The following is a 26,275-nucleotide window of genomic DNA, read 5'->3' on the forward strand; positions in this document are numbered from 1 at the left end:
ATTTTGGTAATATTATTACATTGTGTTTAATTTATTACTCACTAATATATAATAGATCAACCTTTCAGTGACTAAATTAGGAACTACTTTTCTAAGCCTGTACGTCACAGATTATTTTTTCAATGCCACAGTAATATTCACACACCTAAATAAATTTAGATTTATTATATGGTAAACCAATAATAAATCAAAACTCTTATAAATATTATATATATATATGTCACCATTATAAGAGGCCTTAGTGTATTTCTTTGGCTTGCTGATCCAAGCTGTGCTGATGAGAATTGAAGAAGCAAAACAGCATTCCGCAGCAAGAGGGGGGGGAGCAAATCAAAGAATACATTAACCCTATACGTGACAGGTTATATTTTAAGTTTTATTTTTTGTGAAAAAATAAACATAACATATTCTGGTTCAGTTTGCACATCAGTTAAGTTTTGTTTTATTTTAATTAACTATTTGATGGACGTTGTATTCATAACAAATTATATTTTTCACATCTTGATTATTATTATTATTCCATATAACATTTCATTATATATATATATATATATATACTGCTATGAAAGTTGATGACATGTTTGTTTGTTTGTTTGTTTTCTGGAATTTCGCACAAAGCTACTCGAGGGCTATCTGCGCTAGTCGTCCCTAATTTAGAAGTGTAAGACTAGAGGGAATGCAGCTAGTCATCACCATCCACCGCCAACTCTTGGGCTACTCTTTTACCAACAAATAGTTGCATTGACCGTAAAATTCTAACGCCCCCATGGCTGGAAAGACGAACATGTTTGGTGTGACGAGGATTCGAAGCCGAGACCCTCGAATTACGAGTCGAGTGCCTTATTCACCTGGCCATGCCGAGCCAATACTTCGTGATACAAATAGCTTTTCTGTAGCCCCCAGAGGCAGAGCATACATAGCCCATTGTGTAGCATTGTGCTTAATTCAAAACAAACAAAGCTCTTTTTTAAAACTTTATGAATAGTATATATTGCTTTAAAAATAAATTGTCTTTTTATCGAATAATTTGTACCACTGGGGCCAAGTGGAGAGATAAAAGTACCTCTAAGAACACTTTTATTCTTTATGATAGAATTGTTTTAGAACGTCCTCCCGGAGGATAAGGTCGAGAATAAGATTACATATTTACAACGCTAAAATCCATGGTTTGATTCCCTAGACTGTAGAGAGCATAGATAACCTATTGTGCAAACAGACTGTTAAAAAATCCCACTACCCAATTCACAAAAGCATATGTATTTGTAATAATGCTCAACTTTGGCGTGTTGTATAATTTTTTTATTTCCTCTTATCGGAGAATCTATATATGTTTGTTTTTATGTATTATAGTACTACATAGAAAGTAGTCAGTTTAAGGGGCAAAAAGGTGCTACTACATAATATGAAATGTTTTTGTATAGTTCTGTACCGTTTGTCTTGGGCCCGGCATGGCCACGTGGGTTAAGGCGTTCGATCCGTAATCCGACGATCGCGGGTTCGAATCCCCATCGCACCAAACATTCTCGCCCTTTCAGCCGTGGGGGCGTTATAATGTTACGATCAATCCTACTATTCGTAGGTGAAATAGTAGTCCAAGAGTTTGCGGTGGGCGGTGATGACTAGCTGCCTTCACTCTAGTCTTACACTGCTAAATTAGGGACATCTAGCGCATACAGCCCTCGAGTAGCTTTGCGCGAAATTCAAACAAAAACAAACTTTTTTGTGTTTGTTTTGTATACTGCTACCGTTTACGCCAGGTTAGGTGGATGCAAAGAGCGAAAAACATTTTTGAGACAGCTGAAGGACAAGAACCAGCTTGAAGTAAATTTCAGGTTTACAGATGGGCTTTAGCAACCTGTTTATCTTATGTTGATAAAACATTGATAGGAACGTGTACCTATTGTCGAAAAACAGCTCGTTAAAATAGTTACTAAATGCGTTGCATTATTCAAAAGGCGGAAATGTTTTCCCTCTTTGTAGCTCAGTATACGCATTTATATTGTACCACATTAAAACTTTATATTTGGCTCTATTGGAAATAAACGCTCCTCAGTGGCACAGCATGTCTGCAGACTTACAACGCTAGAAACCGACCGGGTTTCGATACTCGTGGTGGGCTCACTGTTTAGCTTTGTGTTTAAGTTCAAATAAACAAGCAAGTGGAAATACAGTTATGTAAAGATTTCGTTTACAACAACGTGTAAAAGATCAGCGTGCTGTGAAATTCGTTGATTTTTGGAATATTTGGGCAAGCTTACGCAAGGGCTATCTGTGCTTAGCCGCCTCTAATTTTAAACTGACGTCAGCTATCAATATAACCCACTGTCAACTCTCTAGATACTCTTATTTGACCGTATAGATGAATTTTACCTTACAGCGCACCATGACCCCATCGTAGGCAAAACTATATTTGAGGCTACAAGACGCAAACCGTGAACCTTTTCATTCAGATTCCGAACTTTCTAACCACTAAACCTGGTCACCTGGTGGCACAGCGGCATGTCTGCGGATTTACAACGCTAGAAAACGGGTTTTGGTATCCATAGTGACCAGAGCACAGATAGCCCATTGCATAGTTTTGTGCTCAGCCCATTCAATTTCGTGCGTTTGAAATGATTAACAAGCGTTCGATTAAGTTTCGTTATTACTGGTAAAAACATAACTCAATAATAGAAAAATATTTGCTTTGATTTACGAATATTTTACGCTTAATACTTAAATAACTTTGTAATACCAAACAATTTGTATAATTAATACGATATGATACATATAGCTTCTTTGTTAGTGCTGGATGGTTATTGTTCACGTGCATCACCAAACATCACAGGCGATGTTAGTTCAAAGATTTTCTACTTCATAGAGTTCTTTTATCCAACGTTCAAAATGAATTCTATAAGAAATAACTCAAGTGTAAACCAGCTTTAAATTGTGGTTATAATAGAAGACGAAAATAATTTTAAGTTTCAGCTCCAAGCATTTTCTAGAAAATGGCAGGAAAACCAAAATTATTTTTCAAGATTTTCGAAGTTCAGGTGTTCTAATTCTGTTTTCAGTTGCAATCAGCTCGAAAAGAGAATTAGAACGTCAGCTAGAAAGTAATGAACCTCTGGTAACAATGTTGTTTTTTTGGAAATTCAAAAACTTTATCGTTTAAAGATTTCTGGTTGCATTAATTTCTAAATAACACTAAACATATTTTTTTGTTTGCATGGCCTATTTGTTGGTAAATAAGTAAGCCAAGGGTTGGCGGTGGGTCGTATTGACTGTCTTCCATCTAGTCTACTACTGCTAAATTAGGAAGAGTTAGCTCAAGTAACCTATGAGGAAAATCAAAGAACAATTTGAAAAAACCAAAGAAACCCGAGTTCCAAACAACGAAACCATTTCTCGTTATCAAAGGTTTACCAGCCCGAAGTTATACATCAACCAATGACGAGAAAACCAACCAACGCTGAAAACTGTTAAACAGGGGATGATAAAGAGGATATAAACTAATTCTCTCGTTTCGATTTAAAAGTTATCTTTATAAGTAAACCAGGTAAGGTATCAAGAAAAACCTTTATGAAGATTAATCTCAACAGGTAAAGCAAATGCTTCCTGTCAGTTTGTTCCCCTCTAATGGCTCACGGCCCAGCATGGCCAGGTGGTTAGGACGCTCAACTCACAATCTGAGGATCGCGGTTTCGAATCCCCGTCACACTAAACATGCTCGCCCTTTCAGCCATGGGGGCGTTATAATGTGAAGGTCAATCTCACTATTCGTTGGTAAAAAAGTAGTCAAAGAGTTGGCGGTGGGTGGTGTTAACTAGTAGCCTTCCCTCTAGTCTTACGCTGCTAAAATAGGGACGGCTAGCGCAGATAGCCCTCGTGTAGCTTTGTGCGAAATTCAAAACACAAACAAACCATTGGCTCAGACGTAAGTCTGTGAGCTTATGACGCTAAAACTTGGGTTTCGATACACGTGATGAGCACAGCACATTTTACAGGTTTGTGTTAAACTAGAAACAATTAAACATATTAGTTGAAGTGTACTTAAATTTAAAGTGTATGTAAATTTAATGACAAAAAACGAATTTTTTATATTCAGCTTCCCAGTTATGCAAATCTGACTGATGAAAACGTTTTCACAACTGTTGCAGAAAAATAGCCTTTTTTTTTGTACATTTTAGCTACATGAAGACTATCTGCGCCAGCCGTCCCTAATTTAGCAGTGTAAGACCAGAAGGAAGATAACTAGTCATTACGATTCACCGCCAACTCTTGGGCTACTCTTTTACCAACGAATAGTGGGATTGATCGTCAAATTATAACGTCCTCAAAATTGAAAGAGCGAGCATGTTTGGTGTGAAGGGGATTCGAACCCACAACCCTCGGATCACGAGTCGAGTGCGTTAACCACCTGGTCATGCCGGGCCTTTACGTAAAGTGAGATGATCTTAGAAATGTTTACATTATTCGTATTTTTAAAAGTATCGTTAATACACCTACTAACTTAATTACAAGTGATTTAAATGTGCAGTAAAAATAAAATATTCTAATGAGTTAACCGATTATTTTATTGCCTTTGGTCTGATGTTCTGCCTGTAAATAGTTGTCCATAATCAGGATGTGCAAAAGTCGTAAACTTACGATAATTCTCCCAATTCATTCTAATTAGTACACGTTTAAGATGTTATAACTGTCAATGTGGACAACTTTGTACTGTGAGATGTCACTTTAAATATTTTATTTTATTCTTAACAGTCCTATATATCATGACTCCGAATCCTGTCTTGGTTTTGTACAGACGCAAGGAAATATTTCTATCTGCTCCAGCAGCTAAAAGTCATGTAACAGGTCCGTGAAGCCAGCCAGGTAATTATTCAAATAATTGTTGTTGTGATTAAAGATTCTGTTTGTGTTTTTTCACTTGTATTTGTTTATTTTGCTTCGTTCTCCCCGTTCGAAATTACTCTCTGTTTGTTTATCATTTACTAGATCTGCTAAACATTGCAAACACATAACTTTCTATAACCTATCAACATATCAAAATAGCAGTTTTAACAATCTTCTTTTGAAAGTTCCTACGTAACAAGAGTGACGTAACAAAATATCTTCTACAATACTCGATTTCTATTTTGTTCGATAAACTCAAACATCGAGAAAAAGACATAATACTTATATTTTCCTTTCATTAAAAACAAAATACAAAGATCAGTATTATTAGAGTGAAAATGGAAATTTTCAGATATTTTCAGGTAACCAGATAAATATATCATCCATATAGCGAATCCTAATTTTGAAACATGCTGCGAAACGCATCCTGACTTTTCTTGCAAAGTGTACTATAACAAGTACGGCTATTACACTGGATAACGCATAACCAGCTAGTTAGAGAGTTCGACTCGCAATATGAGGGCCGCGGGTTTGAATCCCTGTCACACCAAATACGTTCGCTATCTCAGCCGTGGGGCATTATAATGTGACGATCAATCCTAGTATTCTTTGGTAACAGAGTAGCTTAAGAACTGGCGGTGGGTGGCGATGACTAGCTACCTTCTATCTAGTCTTACGCTGCTAAATTAAGGACGGCTAGCGCAGATAGCCCTCGTGGAGCTTTGCGCAAAATTAAAAAACAAACAACAGACAAACAAAAATGCGGTGTAACAGGTTGAATTCATCCAAGATTGAGGAACTGAAACACTTCGATAAAAACAAAGTCAGTATCATATAAACAGAATAATTAGAAATGTGTTTGTTGAGTGTTCTGTTTTCTGTTGAAGACTCAATTTCACGTTTAATTTTAGTAACTCTGTAAACCTATTCTATAGAAATTCAAGTAAAGAAATGACATCTAAGTACATCATAACTTCTCTGTGTAATGGAGTTGTTACATATAAAGACAGACAACTCTTCGAAATTACCAAAAGCAATCCAACTGTTATTAGCTAAAAGTGAAGATTTCTTTCGTTAGTAAACTGAAAACCTCATACAAAAATAACGTGATGAGAGAAACGATTGGTCAAAGAAGTATGCGTCTTTAGTATTCAAATCAAATAAGATTCAGGAAGAAAACCCAAACTGTTAACTGACTAACTAAAATTAGTTTGTAGAAAGTCCAACATTTCAAAAGCTCAATAAATACTGTCACTTATTTACTATAGAAACGAATATACATACAAGTATTTGGTCGTTTTATGATGCTATGAACGCAACTTAGCGAGTAATAATGTTCTTTTATACATTAAGGTACTTGATTACCACTGGCTGGGTTTTCATGAGAAGATAATTGGTAGTTTTACTTGTTGTAGAAGAAACCTCTGTAACATTAGCGACGAAGTCAGTTTTGTTGTTCAAACAATATACGAAGCAAACACATACACATAAATGAGCAGGTTTCATAATTAAATGTAAGAAAAGGTTTTAAACAACGCGTTATATTAAATTCTACAATTAGCGTTATATCTCTTTTTTTCTGTTTATTGTAAAGAGAAAAATTTGCTCAGTGACCGTAACTAGCTTCACAATAAGCTTTCAGTCCATCCCTAATGGCTAAGTGCCGACGTTATCAGAAAATAACGAAGTAACTCAAGGGCCCAGCATGGCCAAGTGTGTTAAGGCGTTTGACTCGTAACCTGAGGGTCGCGGGTTCGAATCCCCGTCACACCGAATATATTCATCCTTTCAGTTGTGGAGGCGTTATAATGTGACGGTCAATCCCACTATGCGTTGGTAAAAGAGTAGCCCAAGAGTTGGCGGTGGGTGGTGATGACTAGGTGATCTCAGACACAATAAATTCTGGATTTTACTTTATTAAGTTAACGACTGTACGTTATGTTAGCTTTTGACTAATACACGCATGTTTCTCAAAAGCGCGGTGGTGTTATTTCATAATGCCCTGAATAAAATGTGCATTATCCAAAAGTCCACATTTTCAAATCTGTTTACAAGAACATTCAACGGATATAATGTTAGTAACCTTACAAATATAGTATTACTTAAATTGGTTTTGGTTTTTATTGAAAAGAATACATTAAATGGCATGTAAGTAAACAATCCCATCAAGATCATATTTCACACTACCCTAAAAGTTCAATACTTATTCGAATTTATTGAACATAAGAGATGCATTATCGTCAGAATATAATTGAATCACTTTCTTGGGGATGACATTCCAGAAATAATGTTTATCTCCTGCCTTTCTGTATCTATCTAAATCTGGCGAATTTATTAATATCACCTCGTTTGAAACTTTGACAGATATCTATTTATTTTAGTATTTCAACTTTATTTTTGGTAATGTAGAATAAAATACTCAAACCATATCTGTACTTCATGAATTTGGAATTCCAGGGAGCTGTAAAGTTTATATCAGATCTCATAAAGTAACAAATTGTGTGAGGCACATTTTAAAGATAATAACACTCCAGAGGTATTAATATCTTTATTTATCAGATCTTTGTAGTTTGTCTCATAAAATAAAAAGCTGCGTTGTTTGGCTTTTAAAACGACTTATTAAATCTCTTCAGCGGTTATTTGTTACATTTAGTCCAGTTTTAAACAAGTTTCCTCGTTATAATTTCCATATTTAGAAAATTTATCGAATATTTATTCACAACGTCCAATATCAGAGATGTACCTACACCCACTTATTTGCTGTTAAGTTTAAAATCCATTCTCATTCGTTTTAATATTTCATATTCGTGAGACTTCAATTACCATGTGAAATTTTAGTCAAAACTTAAATTGTATGACAAGGATGCGTGTGAAAGTGGAAGAACTGTTTAAGATATAATAAGTTTTGGGGGCGCGTTGGCCCAGTGGCATAGCTCTATATTTTGGAACTGGTAAGCCGAATTTGTATCCGAGTTATGCCATAAAACATTCCACACACTCTAAGCTATAACTGTGTTATAAGAGTAACAGTCAATTACTTAGCGTGGATGGTTGGTCATAGGATGTTGCTGACTGGCTGTATCACCTGTGGTGAATATATAAAAATAAGAAATGGCGGTAAATAGCCCGAAGAGCTTTGCCAGAAAATATAGATTATTTAGGGGCATTTACCCATAAAGAAAACTGTGTGCGTCTATTATGAAGACTTTTCAACCTCTGTTTCCCATGAAGTTTTCGGATGTTCTTGGGTATGCCCCTTGGGGAATCAAAAACCAATTACTTTATTTGTTTTTTTCAGGGGTTAGAAGTTTGACAACTAGTTCAAGTCATCTACTTTCTAAAGCCTTAGTCCCTACTTTCCGAACTCTGTTCTCAGTGAAACATTCAAGAACTCAGGTCTTCAGGGCACCTAGAAGTTCCCGTTATACAAAATATATTGAAAATATTTTAACTGATATGACGAAGCTGGCCAGTAGGGTTTAATTTGTGAAAAAAAATTCTATATTAGTTTTCAAAAAACACGTATACCATCTCTGTGAAGTCAACGAAAAATAATACAATGCGTACAGTGGATATGTTAGCTAGTGTTTCCAGAAATCTCATTCAAACATTGCACGAGTTAAAAAAACAAGCTGTCAAATTCAGCGATTTGAGTTTTCTTATTTCTTAAGTATCTCATATCTTTGAGGGTTTTTACAGAAAAAAAGTTCCCTTTATTATAAGAAACTTTAATTTCCGTTGCACAGCAAAACACCCACGTGAGGTAACAGATTTGGTATAATATATTTTAAAAACCACGTGACGAAATACAAAATGGTGGATGAGTAAATAAGTAAAAACAAACTCTCTGTGTTCAAATACATTCAGTTCTGGATTATGACCTTTCTTATCAGCTGGGATGACGAGTGCTCTTCACGAGAGCTGCACGTTTATGACGTTTCTTATCAACAGGAGTGATGTATGCTGATACAGCGATATCCTATGTGAGCTAACTTGTTTCACGTCATAAGCTACAAAACCGAAAGGTGAGAATATTTCAAGCATGATATATTTACAAGCTAAAGAGCTTCAAGACCAAACCAATGGAAATTAAATATTCAAAATTACAAAATAACATGGAAAAGACATTACTGAGACAAAAACAATAAAGCGGCAAACATGAAGAACAGACAAATGAAATTATAGGATCCAAATTACATTGTTTAAGGGTGATTGTAGCTCTAAAAGAAGGTTTAATTTTCTACTGTAGCAATTTTTAATGGATTATGTGTTAATACGATGTTTTTCATGTTTGACTTCGTTGTTGAATTTTGGTCTTTTCGTAATGACTTTGGAAAACTGCTACATTTTTTTATTTCATTTGGGAGAAATGTTTTCGTTACTTCTTATAATAGTAGTAATTTCAAATTTGGACACCTTGTGTTTTATCGTAAGATGCATACAGATTTGTAATTATAGTGAGAGTAAGAATGCCAGTTTAGAAAGTTATTATTACAAGTGATTCAGATGTAATAACACATTTAGAGTTGATTTTACAATTCATCCTCAAACGGACGCAGCCACTGAAGGGCTGCGTTAGATGATTTTTTAAAATTTTTTTTAGATTCCGTAATAACCCAATTTTTTTCGTTTTTTTTTTAATTTCGCGTAAAGCTACACGTGGGCTATCTGCGCTAGCCGTCCCTAATTTAGCAGTGTAAGACCAGACGAAAAGCAGCTAGTCATCACCACCAACCGCCAACTCATGGGCTACTCTTTTACCAAAGAATAATGTTTGTTTGTTTCTTTTTTGGAATTTCGCACAAAGCTACTCGAGGGCTATCTGTGCTAGCCGTCCCTAATTTTGCAGTGTAAGACTAGAGGGAAGGCAGCTAGTCATCAGCACCCACCGTCAATTCTTGGGCTACTCTTTTACCAACGAATAGTGGGATTGACCGTCACATTATAACGCCACAATGGCTGGGAGGGCAAGCATGTTTAGTGCGACCGGGATTCGAACCCGCGACCCAATAACCCAAATACGAGGACTATCTGCCGTCCTTAATTTTGCAGTGTAAGACTAGAGGGAAGGTACCTAGTCATCATTACACACTACCAAATCTTGGGCTACTCTTTTACAAACGAATAGTGGGATTGCAATGTGTTTATTTCCGTTCTTGCAGACTTAATAGTTCTATTAACGTATTATCGACAAGGAGACACTCTGTTTATGCTCTATTATTTTCATGTTAAAATTATCATAAATGTGAATAGAAGTATTGTTGTGATTTAATTGACAACTTGTATGGTAAATCTTAAAGCAACATAAATGTGACTACAAGTATTGTTGTGCTGTAATTGACAACTTGTATGGTAAATCTCAGAGCAACATAAATGCGAATAGAAGTATTGTTGTGATTTAATTGAGAATTTGTATGGTAAACCTTAAAGCAACATACATGAGAATAGAAGTATTGTTGTGATTTAACTGACAACTTTTATGGTAAATCTTAAAGCAACATACATGAGAATAGAAGTATTTTTGTGATTTAACTGACAACTTTTATGGTAAATATTAAAGCAAAATAAATGTGAATAAAAGAATTGTTGTGATTTAATTGACAACTTGTATGGCAAATCTTAAAACAACATAAATGTGAATAGAAGTATTGTTATGATTTAATTAACAATTTGTATGTTAAATATTAAAGTAAAATAAATGTGAATAGAAGTATTGTTCTGATTTAATTCAAAACTTGGATGGTAAATCTTAAAGAAACATGTATATGAATACAAGAGTTGTTGTGATTCAATTGACAAATTGTATGGTAAATATTAAAGCAAAATAAATGTGAATAAAAGAATTGTTGTGATTTAATTGACAACTTGTATGGCAAATCTTAAAACAACATAAATGTTAATAGACGTATTGTTGCGATTTTATTGACAACTTGTATGGTAAACCTTAAAGTAACATAAATGTTAATAGAAGTATTATTGTCATTTAATTCACAACTTGTATGGTAAACTTCAAATCAACATAAATGAAAATAGAAGTATTGTTGTGATTTAATTGACAACTTGTACGGCAAATCTTAAAACAACATAAATGTGAATAGAAGTATTGTTCTGATTTAATTGACAACTTGTATGTTAAATCTTAAAGCAACATAAATGTTAATAGAAGTATTGTTGTGATTTAATTGACAACTTTTATGGTAAACCTGAAAGCAACTTAAATGTGAATAGAAGTGTTGTTGTGATTTAATTGACAACTTGCATGGTAAACCTTAAAGCAACATAAATGTTAATAGAAGTATTGTTGTGATTTAATTGACAACTTGTATGGTAAACTTTAAAGCAACATAAATGTGAATAGAAGTATTGTTGTGATTTAATTGACAACTTGTATGGTAACTCTTGTAGCAACGTAAATGTTAATAGACGTATTGTTGCGATTTTATTGACAACTTGTATGGTAAACCTTAAAGCAACACAAATGTTAATAGAAGTATTATTGTGATTTAATTGACAACTTGTATGTTAAATCTTAAAGCAATATAAATGTTAATAGAAGTATTGTTGTGATTTAATTGACAACTTGTATGGTAAATCTTAAAGTAACATAAATGTGAATAGAAGTATTGTTGTGATTTAATTCACAACTTGTATGGTAAACTTTAAAGCAACATAAATGAGAATAGAAGTATTGTTGTGATTTAATTGACAACTTGTATGGTAACTCTTGTAGCAACGTAAATGTTAATGGACGTATTGTTGCGATTTTATTGACAACTTGTATGGTAAACCTTCAAGCAACACAAATGAGAAAAAGCAAGTAATTAAACGTAAAGATACAAAACTATATATGTAATGAAGTATTATACATTAATGATAATGTAACTTTCAAGGAATTATGAAATGGCGTAGACTACGCAAAAAGTAATTACGCATATGCATTTTTTGGGAAACTTATGATTTTAAACTAATATTTATGCGAACAAGAGAAAAGGAATTGCCCAAAAATTGTATTTTGTTTCCTATTTGCCATCAACGTCCAAACGTGTTACGGATTATAAAGATATTTTATACTGTCTTACCATTCAAGGGGATTTAGTTTCGAAACTTAATAAACCCAGTTAGCATCCTTTGGAAGTTTTTAGTATAAATTACAAAAATATCCTTGACCTTAGGTAGTGTGCAAAGAAATTGGAGAAGATGTCATGTAATATACTACACATACACAATATATATACAACCCTTCATTAGGTAGCAAAACGCATGACTTGATGAACTGAGAACTGCAGTTCCAAAATGTATCAGGTCTCATCAACCATTCTAGATCGATAGTATGGAATCTCACCCATTGAAGCTTAATGTAGCTTTAGGTGGCTGGACAGAAAAACAACACCGAGGAGAAGTTGAGTTTAGACTTCCATGTTTGGACGAATATATTAACGTAGCTTCAAGGACATCTGGTATAATAATAAACTTTAACTGCTTTATCAAATCATACAAATATTTTATACAATAGGGTTAATAATGTCTCGTATATGCAGAAATACACTCTGTCAGAAATGAAAAATGAAGTCACCTCAATCTAACAATCACAGAGAAATATTACACTTTAGTTACAAACCGTCTAATTCTGACTTAACATCAGGTTACAATTGTTCCGATGCAATATGATATTTGTTTATAGTTAAGCAAAAAGCTGCACAGTGGGCTATGTAAAATCAGCCCACCGCGACTATCAAAACCAGATTTTTTTAGCGTAATAAGTCTTCAAACATACTGTTTAGTCAGGGTACAATAGAATGGTACTTTATAGTTCACTCAACGGCGGGTATATATATATATGTTTTTGTTAACGACAATTTAATCATGCCTTCAAGCCTTCGTCAGTACGTCAACAGATTCATGTTTTAGTATAATTAACTTTCTGAAACAATTAGTTGACAACTTTACCAGATTACCTATGTACTTCCCGATATTCCTCAAACAAATTCACTTGTAACCAAAGTGTCTATCATTAAGCTTTATTATGTTTGTAGATTATTTATTTTTCAATGACAAATGTACAAGGATTTTGGCTGTTAATATACGCTTAATTAAATAATAAATAGTTATACTGTTCAAACAACCATGATAAATCTTTGTGTGCGTTTGGATAACCACCATAAAGGGCTCTACCTTTGCCCAAAACTACACAATAGGGCATCTGGCCTTTGTCCTCAACGAGGAATCGAATTCCGGATTTTAGCATTGAAAATCCATAAATGCCACTGAGATATGGGAGGTATGTAGAAATATTAAAATTAAAATGGCGTGATAAAATAGTTTGAACATTTGTATATTTTAATGTTATTAGTTTGTTTTGTTAGGAATAAAAAATGTCTACTTATCAAGATACAGTGGAATAAGATGGTAGATCGGTATTTCCATTTTTTGTTTTTATTGTTTTATTTCTATATAAATTGACAAATTAACAACCATCAAGATACCAAAAAAATCGATTAATAAATAATGAATGAGTTACAAACAGTTAATTAACTGTTCATGATTCGCGATGACGAGAAATCCACATGAAGTTAAAATGCATCTCAAGATGGCTGGTATGGGTATTAACACTTTGTATTAAAATATAGCAGAAAACAACGTTTCTTCGAAACCTTCTTCGGACATCTTCAGATTAAGGTCGAAACGTTGTTCTCCAGTGTATTTTAAGAAAAGGTTTAATACCATACCAGCCGTCTTGAGATACACTGTAACTGTTCATTACTTTTTTACAAGCGAACCACTTATGAAAACACGAATTTCTGTCTATAAAACAAAAATATTATAAATAAATTACTTACCCTTAGATTTAGTATTCTTGGTTCTTTCTTTGATGTAGTACATATACCTGTATATCATAGTTTGCTGCATTTGGTTTAAACGTTTCGTTACCTTTTAACCGGTTTATGTACTTCCTATATGTTCATAAGTACTTCCTTTGATCAGAAGATGACAAAAATGTTAATTTCTGGACATCTATTAATAGAACTCTATTTCAACCATTTATTTTTCCTTACAAATTAGATGAACTGTAATGACGAAGTAAAACTTTCCTTCATGAGTTCAGATATATGTTGCTAATGTAAACCTCTCTGATTTGTAGACCAATTAGCAATTATTTCAGGTTTTTACTGATGATAAACTATGGTTTGGGACTACTGTATTTCAGGTTTATACTGATGATAAACTATGGTTTGGGACTACTGTCTTTTCTGTGGACTACTGGACTATTCATCGCGGCTCTTCGTGTTAAATCTTGCTTCACTGTAATCTTCTTTGTTTTTTCATCTATACCTTCCAGATGGCTGTCGCTTAATAACACCTTCCACACTGTATCGATAATTCTAATCATTAATTTTTCAACTAATAACAATAATATCTAATGCAAAGCTATGAGCACCAAAAGCTTTACTTGTGTATGTAGCTTAATATTTTAAATAAAACGTCCTTTTCTTACTTATAAAATTTAAAAACCGATTTTTTCTCATGTTTTTGTTTTTACAATATGCGTTTTTGGAGAATCTTCTTCAATATTATAGCTCTGAAAACAGCTGTTCATCAAGGACAAAAAGCTGTCTTTAATAGACAGGATACAGTAATCCAGACTGTAGACATACTGGTGTATTTCCTATGAACAAGAACTTCACTTAAGCACTAAGGAGCTGATTACATCACCTCGAGCTTGTTCTGCTCGCTGTTTAGGTTTGTTTCGGATATTAACGCAAAGTTACGTGGGAACTATCCGCATTAGCCGTTCGTAATTTTGAGCTGATAGACTAGTGGAAAACCAGCTAATAATAAGCACTCTTTGTCAACTCTTGGGGTATTCTAGTTGAGAAGTCAAATTTGACTGATACGCTTATATCACACCCACAGTTCCCAAAGTAAGGAGCATATTTCTTTGCCATCTGGATGCGGACCGTGAACGCACAGATACACAAAATATATCCACTTGGCCACCAACGGCCATCCGCTATTTAAAAACAAGAAAAATAGAACAGGAAGTGAGGTCACGAACTTATTTTCTTGTTGTTTGTTTATAAATTAATTAGTAAATTTCATTTCAATAAAATTCGATGCTAAAACTGTTAGCAAAGTTTTGGAAATTACTTTTAAAACTTACTTCAGAAAGCTAATAACATCTAAGAAGACTATATTTTCTAGACGATATCCCGAAGGTGTGTTGATGGGTGTTCCACATCTATTACTTTCTTTCACTGAACATGATAAACTCATTCCTAAACCATACTACACGATAAGTGTGAGAAAAACTGGTTTTAGAAGTGCTAATAATTCACCCTTTCCAGACAATCTGCTTTTATCACGTGGTTTGGGTTTTCAGGACGGAAAAGCAACCGACATTTAGGAAGACGATATATCTAATGAGCACTGTCGGTCGGTTGTTCACAATATGACCGCGTGATGGCGATACATGCTCTTTACGCGCAAGCGAAAACAGCCGTCTCCTAACTAAATCAATAAACCCGAAAACAGAATATATATGTATGTTTCCTGTAACAGATGAATGCTATCAATTGAAAACAGGTAGAAAATAAATGAAAAGAAAAACTTTTTGAGATTAAAATATAAACTAATTTTTCTACTAGTGCTACCAAAAATTATCAAATTCAATATTTCTGTCTAAAAAAGGTGGAAAAATAAAAGGATTCGGTCTACATTTTGTGTTATTTATAAGAAATTAGTGTTATTTGAGCCTAAAAGCTATGACATCAGTATCAATTCATGTTTAATTAATTTTTAATACCATGAATATATAAAATTATTATAACTCTAATTAAAACTACAAAATAAGTAATTCTTCATTAATAACAACGTTGACGTTTGTCTTATTTTTCTCCCGTGTTAAGTTTATACAAAAAATAATAACGTGCTGCCATCTATTGCAAATGTACTAAACTATACCTTAATTATCAAATATTGTCATTAAGTAAATTTTTCATGTCTTTTATTCTTCAGAAACACACCTCCGAAAATATCATGGGTTCATAAATACTTCATATTAGCAGGATAAAAAATTACTGTTTTGAAAACCAAGTAATAAATCAGTTATGATTAATTTAATTGTCTAACAAATTGTGCTAGATAAAAAAACAAACTATTACTGAGTGATACGTAATGTACTCTATTATTTGTAAGGATGCTACATGGTAATTTAGTCCAAGGTGGGTTTTTGTTGTCGTTTTTGCCTTTGCATTATATATAAATAACTTGTTTCGTGAAGTGAATAATTAATGGTTGTACAGTTTTCGAATAAGCTGAATCTATCTCACATTAGTTCAGTTTCTACCTTAGAATGCAGGGATACCCTGGATCGGTTTTAAAACTATCTCGTTATAAATATGTTCCTTGGAAAAAATATCCCCCAAAAATAAATAAAACAAAAAATGACTGTGAGGACTAAAAGCAATAGGTTTGAATTTCGCGCAAGGTAACACGAGGGCTATCTACGCTGTCCGATCCTAATTTAGCAGTGAAAGAGTAGAGAGAAGTCGTCACCATCCACGGCCAACTGTTGGGCTACTCTTATACCTACGAATAATAGGAGTGACCGTTACATTCTAACGCCCCATGGCTAAAAGGGCGAACACGTTTGGTTGGATGGGAATTCGATGCTACGAACATCAGATTGCGAGTCAAGTGCCCTAACCAACTGGCCGTGCTGGGCCCGAAAGGAATAGGAAAGGCACTAAATATAAGAAAGAATTTCAAATCTATCAGTGTTATTATATTATTACACAGACCCGGCATGGCCAAGCGTGTTAAGGCGTTCGACTTGAAATCCGAAAGTCGCGGGTTCGAATCCCGGTCGCACCAAGCATGCACGCCCTTTCAGCTGTGGGGGCGTTATAATGTTACGATCGATCCCACTATTCGTTTGTAAAAGAGTAGTCTAAGAGTGGATGGTTATGACTAGCTGCCTTCCCTCTAGTCTTACACTGCTCAATTAGGGACGGCTAGCGCAGATAGCTCTCGAGTAGCTTTGCGCGAAATTCAAAACAAACAACATTATTACACACATTTTAGATTTTCCACTTTAAATAAGATTCCGAACATTTTAAGAAATAGTTTTAGCATAATGTTCAGCGATTATAGGGAATAAAAGTTGGCAGCCATTCTTCATTCCAAAAATTAGTCTACGTTTTCATTCTGCTCCTAGAAAAACAAGTTAAAAAGATGACAGCCGCAGTAGTTAATAGTGTACATAAAAAGATAAATCACTGTTTGAATAACTTCAATAAACCATAAAATTCAGCTATAGTCTCTTGTACATAAACATTACATCGTAAAGGGCCATTACCTGGGTAATAAACTTACAAAATAGTTTTCTTTATATAATGGATCATTAAGACCCCCCACCCACCAACACGTGTTCTTTTTTTTTTTTTTCATTTTAGAGGAAATTAGGTGGAAAATCTATAAAATCGTTTCATTTACGAGCCACTGGTAGAACGTACAACGTTTCATGACAATTCATATTCGTAGTAACACCAGGAATGTAAAAAAAATACTCAGCACAAACAATGAGATTAATAACGTAATAAAACCAATATGATGCTAACAAGGAAAGATTATTAGAAAACTAATAACATAAGAAAACTACTACTGTGGTAGCTAATTATTATTAAGAAGTTAAAAAAGGGTTTTTCTGTGGTAACTGATTAATATTAAGTAATTTAAAAAAAAGGTCTCTGTGTGGTAGCTAATTACTATTAAGTAGTTTAAAAAAGTTTCTCTGTGGTATTTAGTTACAGTTGAGAAGTTCACAAAAGTTATTATGTGATAGATAACTGCAGTTCACATAGGTTATTCTATGGTAGATAACTGCAGATCACATAGGTTATTCTATGATAGATAACTGCAGTTCACATAGGTTATTCTATGGTAGATAACTGCAGTTCACATAGGTTATTCTATGGTAGAAAACTGCAGTTCACATAGGTTATTCTATGGTAGATAACTGCAGTTCACATAGGTTATTCTATGGTAGATAACTGCAGATCACATAGGTTATTCTATGGTGTATGACTGAAGTTGAGAAAGAACTTTCATATAAAAAAACAAAAAAAACTTGTGATACCACATGTAAAATAAGTGAAGACAATGTGATAAGAAAGCTATGAAATATGAAATGTTCTTTCCTTTGGGACTTTAAATCAATTGAAACCTTTTTAATGTTGGAGTATATATTTGTTAAGATAAGAACAATGATAATGATCGGAGGGTTCTTCATATGCCCTGGTCCCTCACCCCAACCCATCTGTTGCGATTCAGCGGGCAATCTTAGGACTTATAATGAAAAATATTAGGTTTTGATAAAAGCAATGAGCAGGTGTTTTTGTAGAATTCTGCACAAAGCTATTCTAGGCTATCTGTGGTACCCGTTCATAATTTTGAAGTTATGGATCAAAGGAAGACGTCATCACCCACCACTATCTCTTGGGCCACTTTTTACCAACGAACAGTGAGATTCATGTAAGATTATTACGTCTCCACGGCTGAAAGGACGAAGTTGGGAGTCAATCACAATAAATACCAGGTCATCTAGGGCAGGTGCATGAACCAAAACTAGCCCATTGTGTAGCTTTGTGCTTAACAACAAATAAGCAAGTCACACGCCATCTTTTCTAGTCCCAGAGGCCATATGGACGTAGTTCGATAAAAGTTCTTCGTACCAAATATAATAACATTTGATTTGTATATCATTTCTTCAATACGATGTACAACAAGTCAATATATATCTTTGGTATTTCGACAAATTCTCCTGTTTCTTATTTTTCCTGGGAGTACAAATAGCCTGATCTTGAAAGAAAACTAATACGTAATTCTTATCATAGTAAGCCATAACTTTTGTGAACCCATCCATCCAAAAGAAGTATATTCTTTAGAAACTCCTATAGGTTTATATTGTTAGGTGAATTTCTAAAAGGATATCACGTTTTTACACGTTATACGTTTGTAGTTAAGCACGAAGCTATGCAATGGGCTATCTGTGCTCTGACCACCACTGGCATCGAAACCCAGTTTCTGGCGTTGTAAGTTTGCAGACATACCGCTGTGTCACTGGGGAGCTTTGCATATTAGAGAGTGTCTAAATGTAAAATGTATGCTATTTTTTGTCAAGTTCAAAAGTTTTGAACGAAATCATAAAGTTAGAAGATCTAGCTATAAAAACTCACTTTTAACAGCATATATAATTTTAAAAAATAACAGAGTTTGGTCAACTTATTTTAATTTCAAACGGCGTATGTCTTACAAGCATTCTTTTGATGTCCTTTGATATATTTGTCTAAGCCGACAAATGTAATTTTACAATGTCTCCCAATCGAGTTTCGATGTAAAAGTGAAAGCGAAACAAACAATCATATAGTACCTCAAAACTATAACGAAGTATGTAGCCACCTGATAAACTTATAAAACCAGAATACATCATTTCCAGACAAGATAGGAATGGGTATTGTGCCTTATCTAATTCAGGAGTTATATAATAAACTACTATCACTGGTTTTCTTTGATATATACATGTTCACGAAAGAAACTACAACATAAAGTTGTCATTTTTTACTACTATTTCTTGTCGTAATGCATTTGAGTTTTAACTGTTTCTTTTGGAATTTCGCGCATAGCTATACGAGGGCTATCTGCGCTAGCCCTCCCTAATTTAGCAGTGTAAGACTAGAAGGAGGACAGCTTGTCATCACCATTCACCGCCACCTATTAGGTTACTCTTTTACCAACGAATAGTGGGATTGACCTCACATTACAACGCCCCTACGGCTGAAAGGGCGAGCATGTTTGGTGTGACCGGGATTCAAACCTGCGATCATAGGATTACGAGTCGAACGCCTTAACCCACCTGGCTATGCCGGGCCTCAGTTTTAATACAGTGCTCTAATAATTCAACATGTTTTCAAAGATAAAGTACAATCTGCTTCAAAATGTTCTCTGTTTAAAAATATAATCCAATACGCATAGGCAAAAATAAGCTGAATATTTTGAGAAAAAAAATTAACAGAACAAATAATCATAAGAACGTTGCCAAACTGGTTATTTATTTCGAATTTCACTCTAAGATAAACTAGGTCTACCCGCATATAAATATCCGTAATTTCGCGTTAAACTACACGAGGACTAGATGGATGGCAGTTATTTATCGCCACCCACCGCCACATATTGGGTTACTCTTTTACCAATGAATAGTGGGATTGGCTGTCACATTATAACTTACCTACGGCTAAAGAGACGTATGTTTGATGTGATCAGGATTCAGTCTGCGACCCTCAGATTACGAGTCCTAATCACTTGACCATTTTGGGCCATGTAATCTTGAATTGATAGACTGACGTAAAGGCAGTAAGTTAGTCAACTGCACTCACTCTGATTAAACATATAACGTGACCATTAGTTTTATAATACGCGTGCGGCCCCAAACTGCAGTAACAAGTAGCGCACCCAATACACAATCTGGGCACGCTAATCTTTTGTCAACGCCTTCAACCGATGATTCAATACTATCTAATTATTACACCTTTTTTCTTCTCAGTTTTAATCTGTAAAGTAAGCCTACTTTTTGATCAGATGTCGGTAATGAATAATTTCATAACCAATGTAACATTATGGGTCTTGTAACTCTTACTGCGACTAATATATATACAATCCTCTTTATGCGTAAAGCTATAACATCTTACGTTTGGATTCTTTATCGATGCTACTGCACGATATATACTGTGAAATTAGTGTACCACCATGTTTTTTGAGATTTTTAAGCAAGTTCAACAAGATTAATGTATTCTGTGTTTTTGTTTTGTTGATATCAACTGACAAACCAAAAACACAAAATACGTTAACCTTGTTGAACTTGCCTAAAAATCTCAAAAAAACATGGTGGTACACTAATAAGTGAATTACGTTTCGTGGCTTGAATTCTCTTTCGTCTGTTTTCATCGGTTAAAACAGAAACGGGTTCTTCTAAAAACCTAACATATCAAATAAACAGTTACTGATTTTATTATTAAGGAAACATTATTTACGAAATAAAAACCACGAGGTTTACAGAACACACTAAAAACAATAGATATTTCTCCGATGTCAAAACACTTCAGCCCAGTTTAATAAGGATCACGTACGTATTCGAATCCAGAAGTTCGTGAAGTAAAAATGATAATTTTTTTGATATTTGTTCTATAAGTGTTGGTGTGTATTGAGCAATGTTTTATAAACAAATCATTAGGTATTTGCTGAGAGCATGCCAAAGGATATTTGGTTTGAAAATAGTATTTTATTTAAGGAAGTTACTAAGGTTATCACTAATTTGGAATTACTAAGTAGAGAGAAAGCAACTATCGACACTGAAAGATACACTAATACTTGTCTAATACACCAACAGATTAAAGTGAGGAATATATCTTGTGGTATTATATGTACGAGAACCCAGCTCGCTCGCTGCGCAATTCAGAGCTCTATCATCAGGCCAAACCAAGCACTATAAAACTCTACGAAATAGTTAAGAAAACAATTAGTTGACACTAAGAAGTTTGAGAATAATGTAAACAGATGTATTTTTAAGTACATATACATTCTATCAAAATGTTCACAAAAAAAGGCCTGAAGACATTTGATTTTGTAAAACAATTTGTGTGAAACATTCTAATTTACAGACACCTGTTAAAATAATTTTATTTAAAATGCATCGAGTGCACGTATATTACACACATATATTTTGTGAATAATATATTTTATACGAATTTGTTTGTCTAGATTTGAAAGGTTTCCTAACATACTGAAATTAATTTAAGTTTGAAAAGTACGTCCCTCCCCATTGAACAACAACCAATGAGCAACACGCAAAAACATTTGGAACGGTACTAGATCGAGTAACTTTATATAAACTGCAAGGCAAAGTATCTTGTATCATAGTTGGAGCTTGGGCCAATTATCTGAATTACTGGTTTTTTTAGTGAAGCCGAATTGACTGCTAAGGATGAAGAATAGAACAGTTTCACTTGGTGGATTATGAATTAAAATAGATGTACTGCTGCTAACTTATAAGATGCAACAAAGAGATGTATCACTTAGAATTGACTGCACTTAGATATAAGTAACTTTCGTTAGCCTAAGAAACAAAAACGAATCAAAATGAATTGTATTTTAAGTAATAACCAGACGTCCAAATATCTTGTTGATATGAACGTGTTTTATAATCATAATGAGAGAAAACCTTTACACTGGATGGGTGAAGTGGGGAAAAAGTGTTTTCCAGTGTATAGGTTTTCCTCATAGTGACTGCAAAGCATGTTCACAATGTTTACTACTTTTCACTGTAATATAGGTCTAGCTTATTTAGTTAACAGGTGTTCAGGGTTAGTGATGAAGAGTGGAATTCTCGGAAATTAATATAACCAACTAACACGTCTTTCAAAGTGCACTTAGAACTGGGCGACCCTTGAACTTAGACTTCGAGATTAAACAATTTTTGTAACACTGCGTTTATTTATTATATATAACCAGACACTTTGAAAAAGTTAATGTTAGAGAACAAACACATCAAATTTCAAAGCAAAATAATGGTTTAAGTGTGGACTATCATACCATTATAGTATAAATATGGTTTAAGTGTGGACTATCACACCATTAAAGTCTAAATATGGTTTAAGTGTGAACTTTCATACTATTAAGGTCTAAATATGGTTTAAGTGTGGACTTTCACACCATTAAAGTCTATATATGGTTTAAGTGTGAACTTTCACACCATTAAAGTCTAAATATGGTTTAAGTGTGGACTTTCACACCATTAAAGTCTAAATATGGTTTAAGTGTGGACTTTCACACCATTAAGGTCTAAATATGGTTTAAGTGTGGACTTTCACACCATTAAAGTCTAAATCAAGAAGAACAATATTTGATCCCTTAATAATGTAACTGTCTATAGATCTAAATGTGTGTTTGTGTGTTTTTCTTTTAGCAAAGCCACAAAGGCTATCTGCTCAGCCCACCGAGGGGAATCGAACCCCTGATTTTAGCGTTGTAAATCCGGAGACTTACCGCTGTACTAGCGGGGGGCATTATAGATCTAAAAAATAAAAATGATTTACTTTTATACATAAACATTTATTTACTGGTTGTTTTTTGAATTTTGCGTAAAGCTACACGAGGGATATCTGTGGCAGTTGTCCCTTATTTAGCAGTGTAAGACTAGAGGAAAGGCAGCTAGTCATCACCACTCACCGCCAACTCTTGGGCTACTCTTTTACCAACGAATAGTGGGATTGACCATGACTTATAACGCCCCCACGGCTGAAAGGGCGAGCATGTTTGGTGTGACGGAGATTCGAACCTGCTACCTTCAGATTACTAGTCGAGTGCCTTCCTTAACCACCTGACCATGCCGGGACCAAATATACAGAAAATGAGGGCCTTGTTGAAATTAATAATTTGTCTATTCTAATATAAAATACTGTTTATGAAATAAACCTGATTTATATATTGTTCAGAAAATTAAAATGTGTCTATTTCTATGTGCGTGTTGTTTTCTCGACCACATAAACATAACTTCCGTTCTACTTATGATTTTTTTCATTAAACTGACAGCTTAACATGTTTTTACTGTTTCGGTTTAAGTTTTCCTGTACAAGTGATTTCAACTTCTACAACATGCTTTCAAAACTTTTGTTGTATTAATCATAGGTTTAGCATACTTCATGAATAAACGAATTTGAATATAAGAAGTATTTTTTCACGCTTCGACCGCTATCAAGATGACAGAACGATCAGAAGTGTCAAAAACCGAGTTAAGCAAGTGGAAATTTGTGTTATTTTTAGAAATATGTCAGAAACTTGGATACATGGAACATCCATTGTGCAAGAAACTGTCTTCTCTAAGACATTTAGGATAACAGCTGCAGTACCAGAAGCCCAAAGCGTGCCAACCATATGTCGCTGAAGATATGTTTATATCTTATACGAGTTTTTCATAAATTACAATTTTCATACCGATTTTAAACAAAATTTGTATATAACTTACATCAGATGATATCCAGTCACACTATTGCCTCTCATTAAAAATAGTCTAGTACTTTTAAGTGTGGTCATTCATTCAGGCGTATATTGTTTTAGCACAGGATGCCTGTTAAGAAAACCATTAAGTTCCTTTCTCCTAGCTACCAATTCTTCTGGATCATTCATCTAACGTATAACCTGTCTTTCCGTATTAAAGATTTCTGTAAAGATATACATACTATATGAAATTAGACAGCTCTATTTTCCATTGGCGGATGAGGTGATACTAAGATAATTACCTCCCTTTTGTCTCAATGGGAATGATTAACAATCATGTTGATATTACACGCTTCCTGGTAAGTCAGTGGTTCTTCTTTCATAAAAAAAATTTAATGCCACGTTTTGTTGATCTACATAAGAATTTTAGTTCCAAGGATTCTAAGAAGGAAAGATGACGACCTCTTAAGGTTCTTACAGAAACTTCTCTCGAATAAAAGTTCAGTCTTTGTTCAATAGACACTTGTTTGTATTTATAAATTGAATAAAGATTTTTCCATTTTGTCATACATTGGAGCCAGTCTCTTTCTCAAACTCAGTCACAGTAAGAGAATTCAGGTTTTCTCAGTAATACATTTTCTTTCAAACCTCCTGATACAGAACGTATGTGATGACTCACTTGACAATACTACAGACTGGAATGTGAAAATGACGTTTTGACTAAAGGTTTTATTTTTTAGTTTTCCTGATTTTCTCCTGATAAGTATGTTTTTCTGTGATCTTCAGAACTTTTATTTTAGAACTTAAAAATGCCTTGTGCTTGAAGAAATGATACCCTTAGTCTTTTCACAATCAGTATATCACGGCCTTAACTCTAGTTAAAGCCATTCGAAACTAGTCTTGTGAAACTGGAACTTTTGCTAGTGGATAAAATTCATCAACGGATGAGACAGCAAAACCCACTGGTGAAGTCTATGATCCATGAGGCAATTGTGAGTTTCTCCTAGACAAGATGAATCCTGTCAGGGAGAAAAAAATAATAGAGGAGTCTGTAATCACGTAGAATTGATGGATGATTCACCATTCTGCCATCTGAGAGCAGGGAACTAGGACTAGACTAAGTGTAAGATCCCTGCAAGCGCATACTATACCGGAACCCCAACATTTAGAGTGTCTCAGCATGATGTTATGTAATCCATAAAGACTCGCTTTTGCTGAAACCACAGGCCACTGTGAGGATGTAATGGCTGATTACTGCTTGGAATGACTGTACTCAGGAAGAGGTGATGTAACATGCAACATCTTATCTTGAGCTTTGACGTACAACTTCATTTTTATCAAACATATGAATGAAGGGAAATGCCTAATTTTTAGATTGAATGGTATAACTCTCGAATTTATTGAGTGCTAAATGGAAAAACAACTCTGGGTCTGGGTCTGTTATAGAAAAATTGTGCCGATGGTTCGACTCAGTGGTAAACAAAGCTATTTATTAGATTCAGTTCAAGACGCGAAAGAGAGGTGCCACCAAGAGCATGGCTATTTACATATATAGTCCGCAATTTTGGACAATAAGACACATCCTAAAGTGCTCTCGACAAATCACGAGAATATCCTCGTAAGTACGTTTTTTGAATGGTTACTTGATGAGGTAATCAAGCATCACTTGTATGTAAAAGATATTCTCACTCTAATGAGGGCAGATCTTCCCACACTGATATTCATGGGACCAGATGGCCGACTGAGTCGAACAACAGGAACTGTCAATTACATAGATACAGGCTATGCACATCTGATTAAACAATCAACATGCAGGCTTCCCTGGAGCTTTAGAAATACAACCAATGCCAAAATACAACAGATGTTAAAGAAGAGATTCATGCATCATTTAGGAATGGTATGACTACCTCCAGAAGTAATTGCCAGGAAAAAAGATGTTACATCTGAGTGCGATTGGAAAGGCAAAAAAGTTGGATAAATGAGTTCCGCATGAGCTGACTGAAGATCAACAAAATCGGCATTATGAGACCTGTCAAGGATGACGCTCCAAAAATTGAACGAACTGGAAATCAAAGTTATGTCTCATTCACCTTATTCCCCAGACCCTTCCCATATAGATTTTCATTTTTCAAGCACTTTGTCAATTTTCAAAACTAGGCAACTGCGGAAAAAGCTTTTAGGGTGTTCAATGACCATAGAAACTCTGATTTCTCAGCAGAGGCATAAACAGCATTGTCACACGTTGGCAAAAGTGTGTTGAAGCAAATGGTGTTTACTTTGATTAAAGCATGTCCTGGTTTATACTTTTCCAAACTTCACAGTTCAAAAATGACATTTATTTCTGCACAACCTA

At 34.4% G+C, this 26,275-nt stretch overlaps 1 protein-coding gene across 9 annotated transcripts in view; it reads right to left on the reverse strand.

Moving 5' to 3' along the window:
• The window catches only part of LOC143234172 (coiled-coil domain-containing protein AGAP005037-like), a 417,090-nt gene that overhangs the window by 203,735 nt on the left and 187,080 nt on the right, over positions 1-26,275 (reverse strand). The window contains exon 1 of one of the 9 annotated variants that reach the window (XM_076471308.1): positions 13,713-13,865. The exons of the other annotated variants lie outside the window; for them this stretch is intronic. Within the exon in view, the coding sequence (XP_076327423.1) occupies positions 13,713-13,782 (70 nt within the window). The 5' untranslated portion in view covers positions 13,783-13,865. Of the gene's footprint in view, positions 1-13,712; positions 13,866-26,275 lie in introns of those variants that run through there. 9 annotated transcript variants of the gene reach the window in all.

This window comes from Tachypleus tridentatus, chromosome 12 (assembly GCF_004210375.1).
Source record: "Tachypleus tridentatus isolate NWPU-2018 chromosome 12, ASM421037v1, whole genome shotgun sequence".
Lineage (NCBI taxonomy): Eukaryota > Metazoa > Arthropoda > Merostomata > Xiphosura > Limulidae > Tachypleus > Tachypleus tridentatus.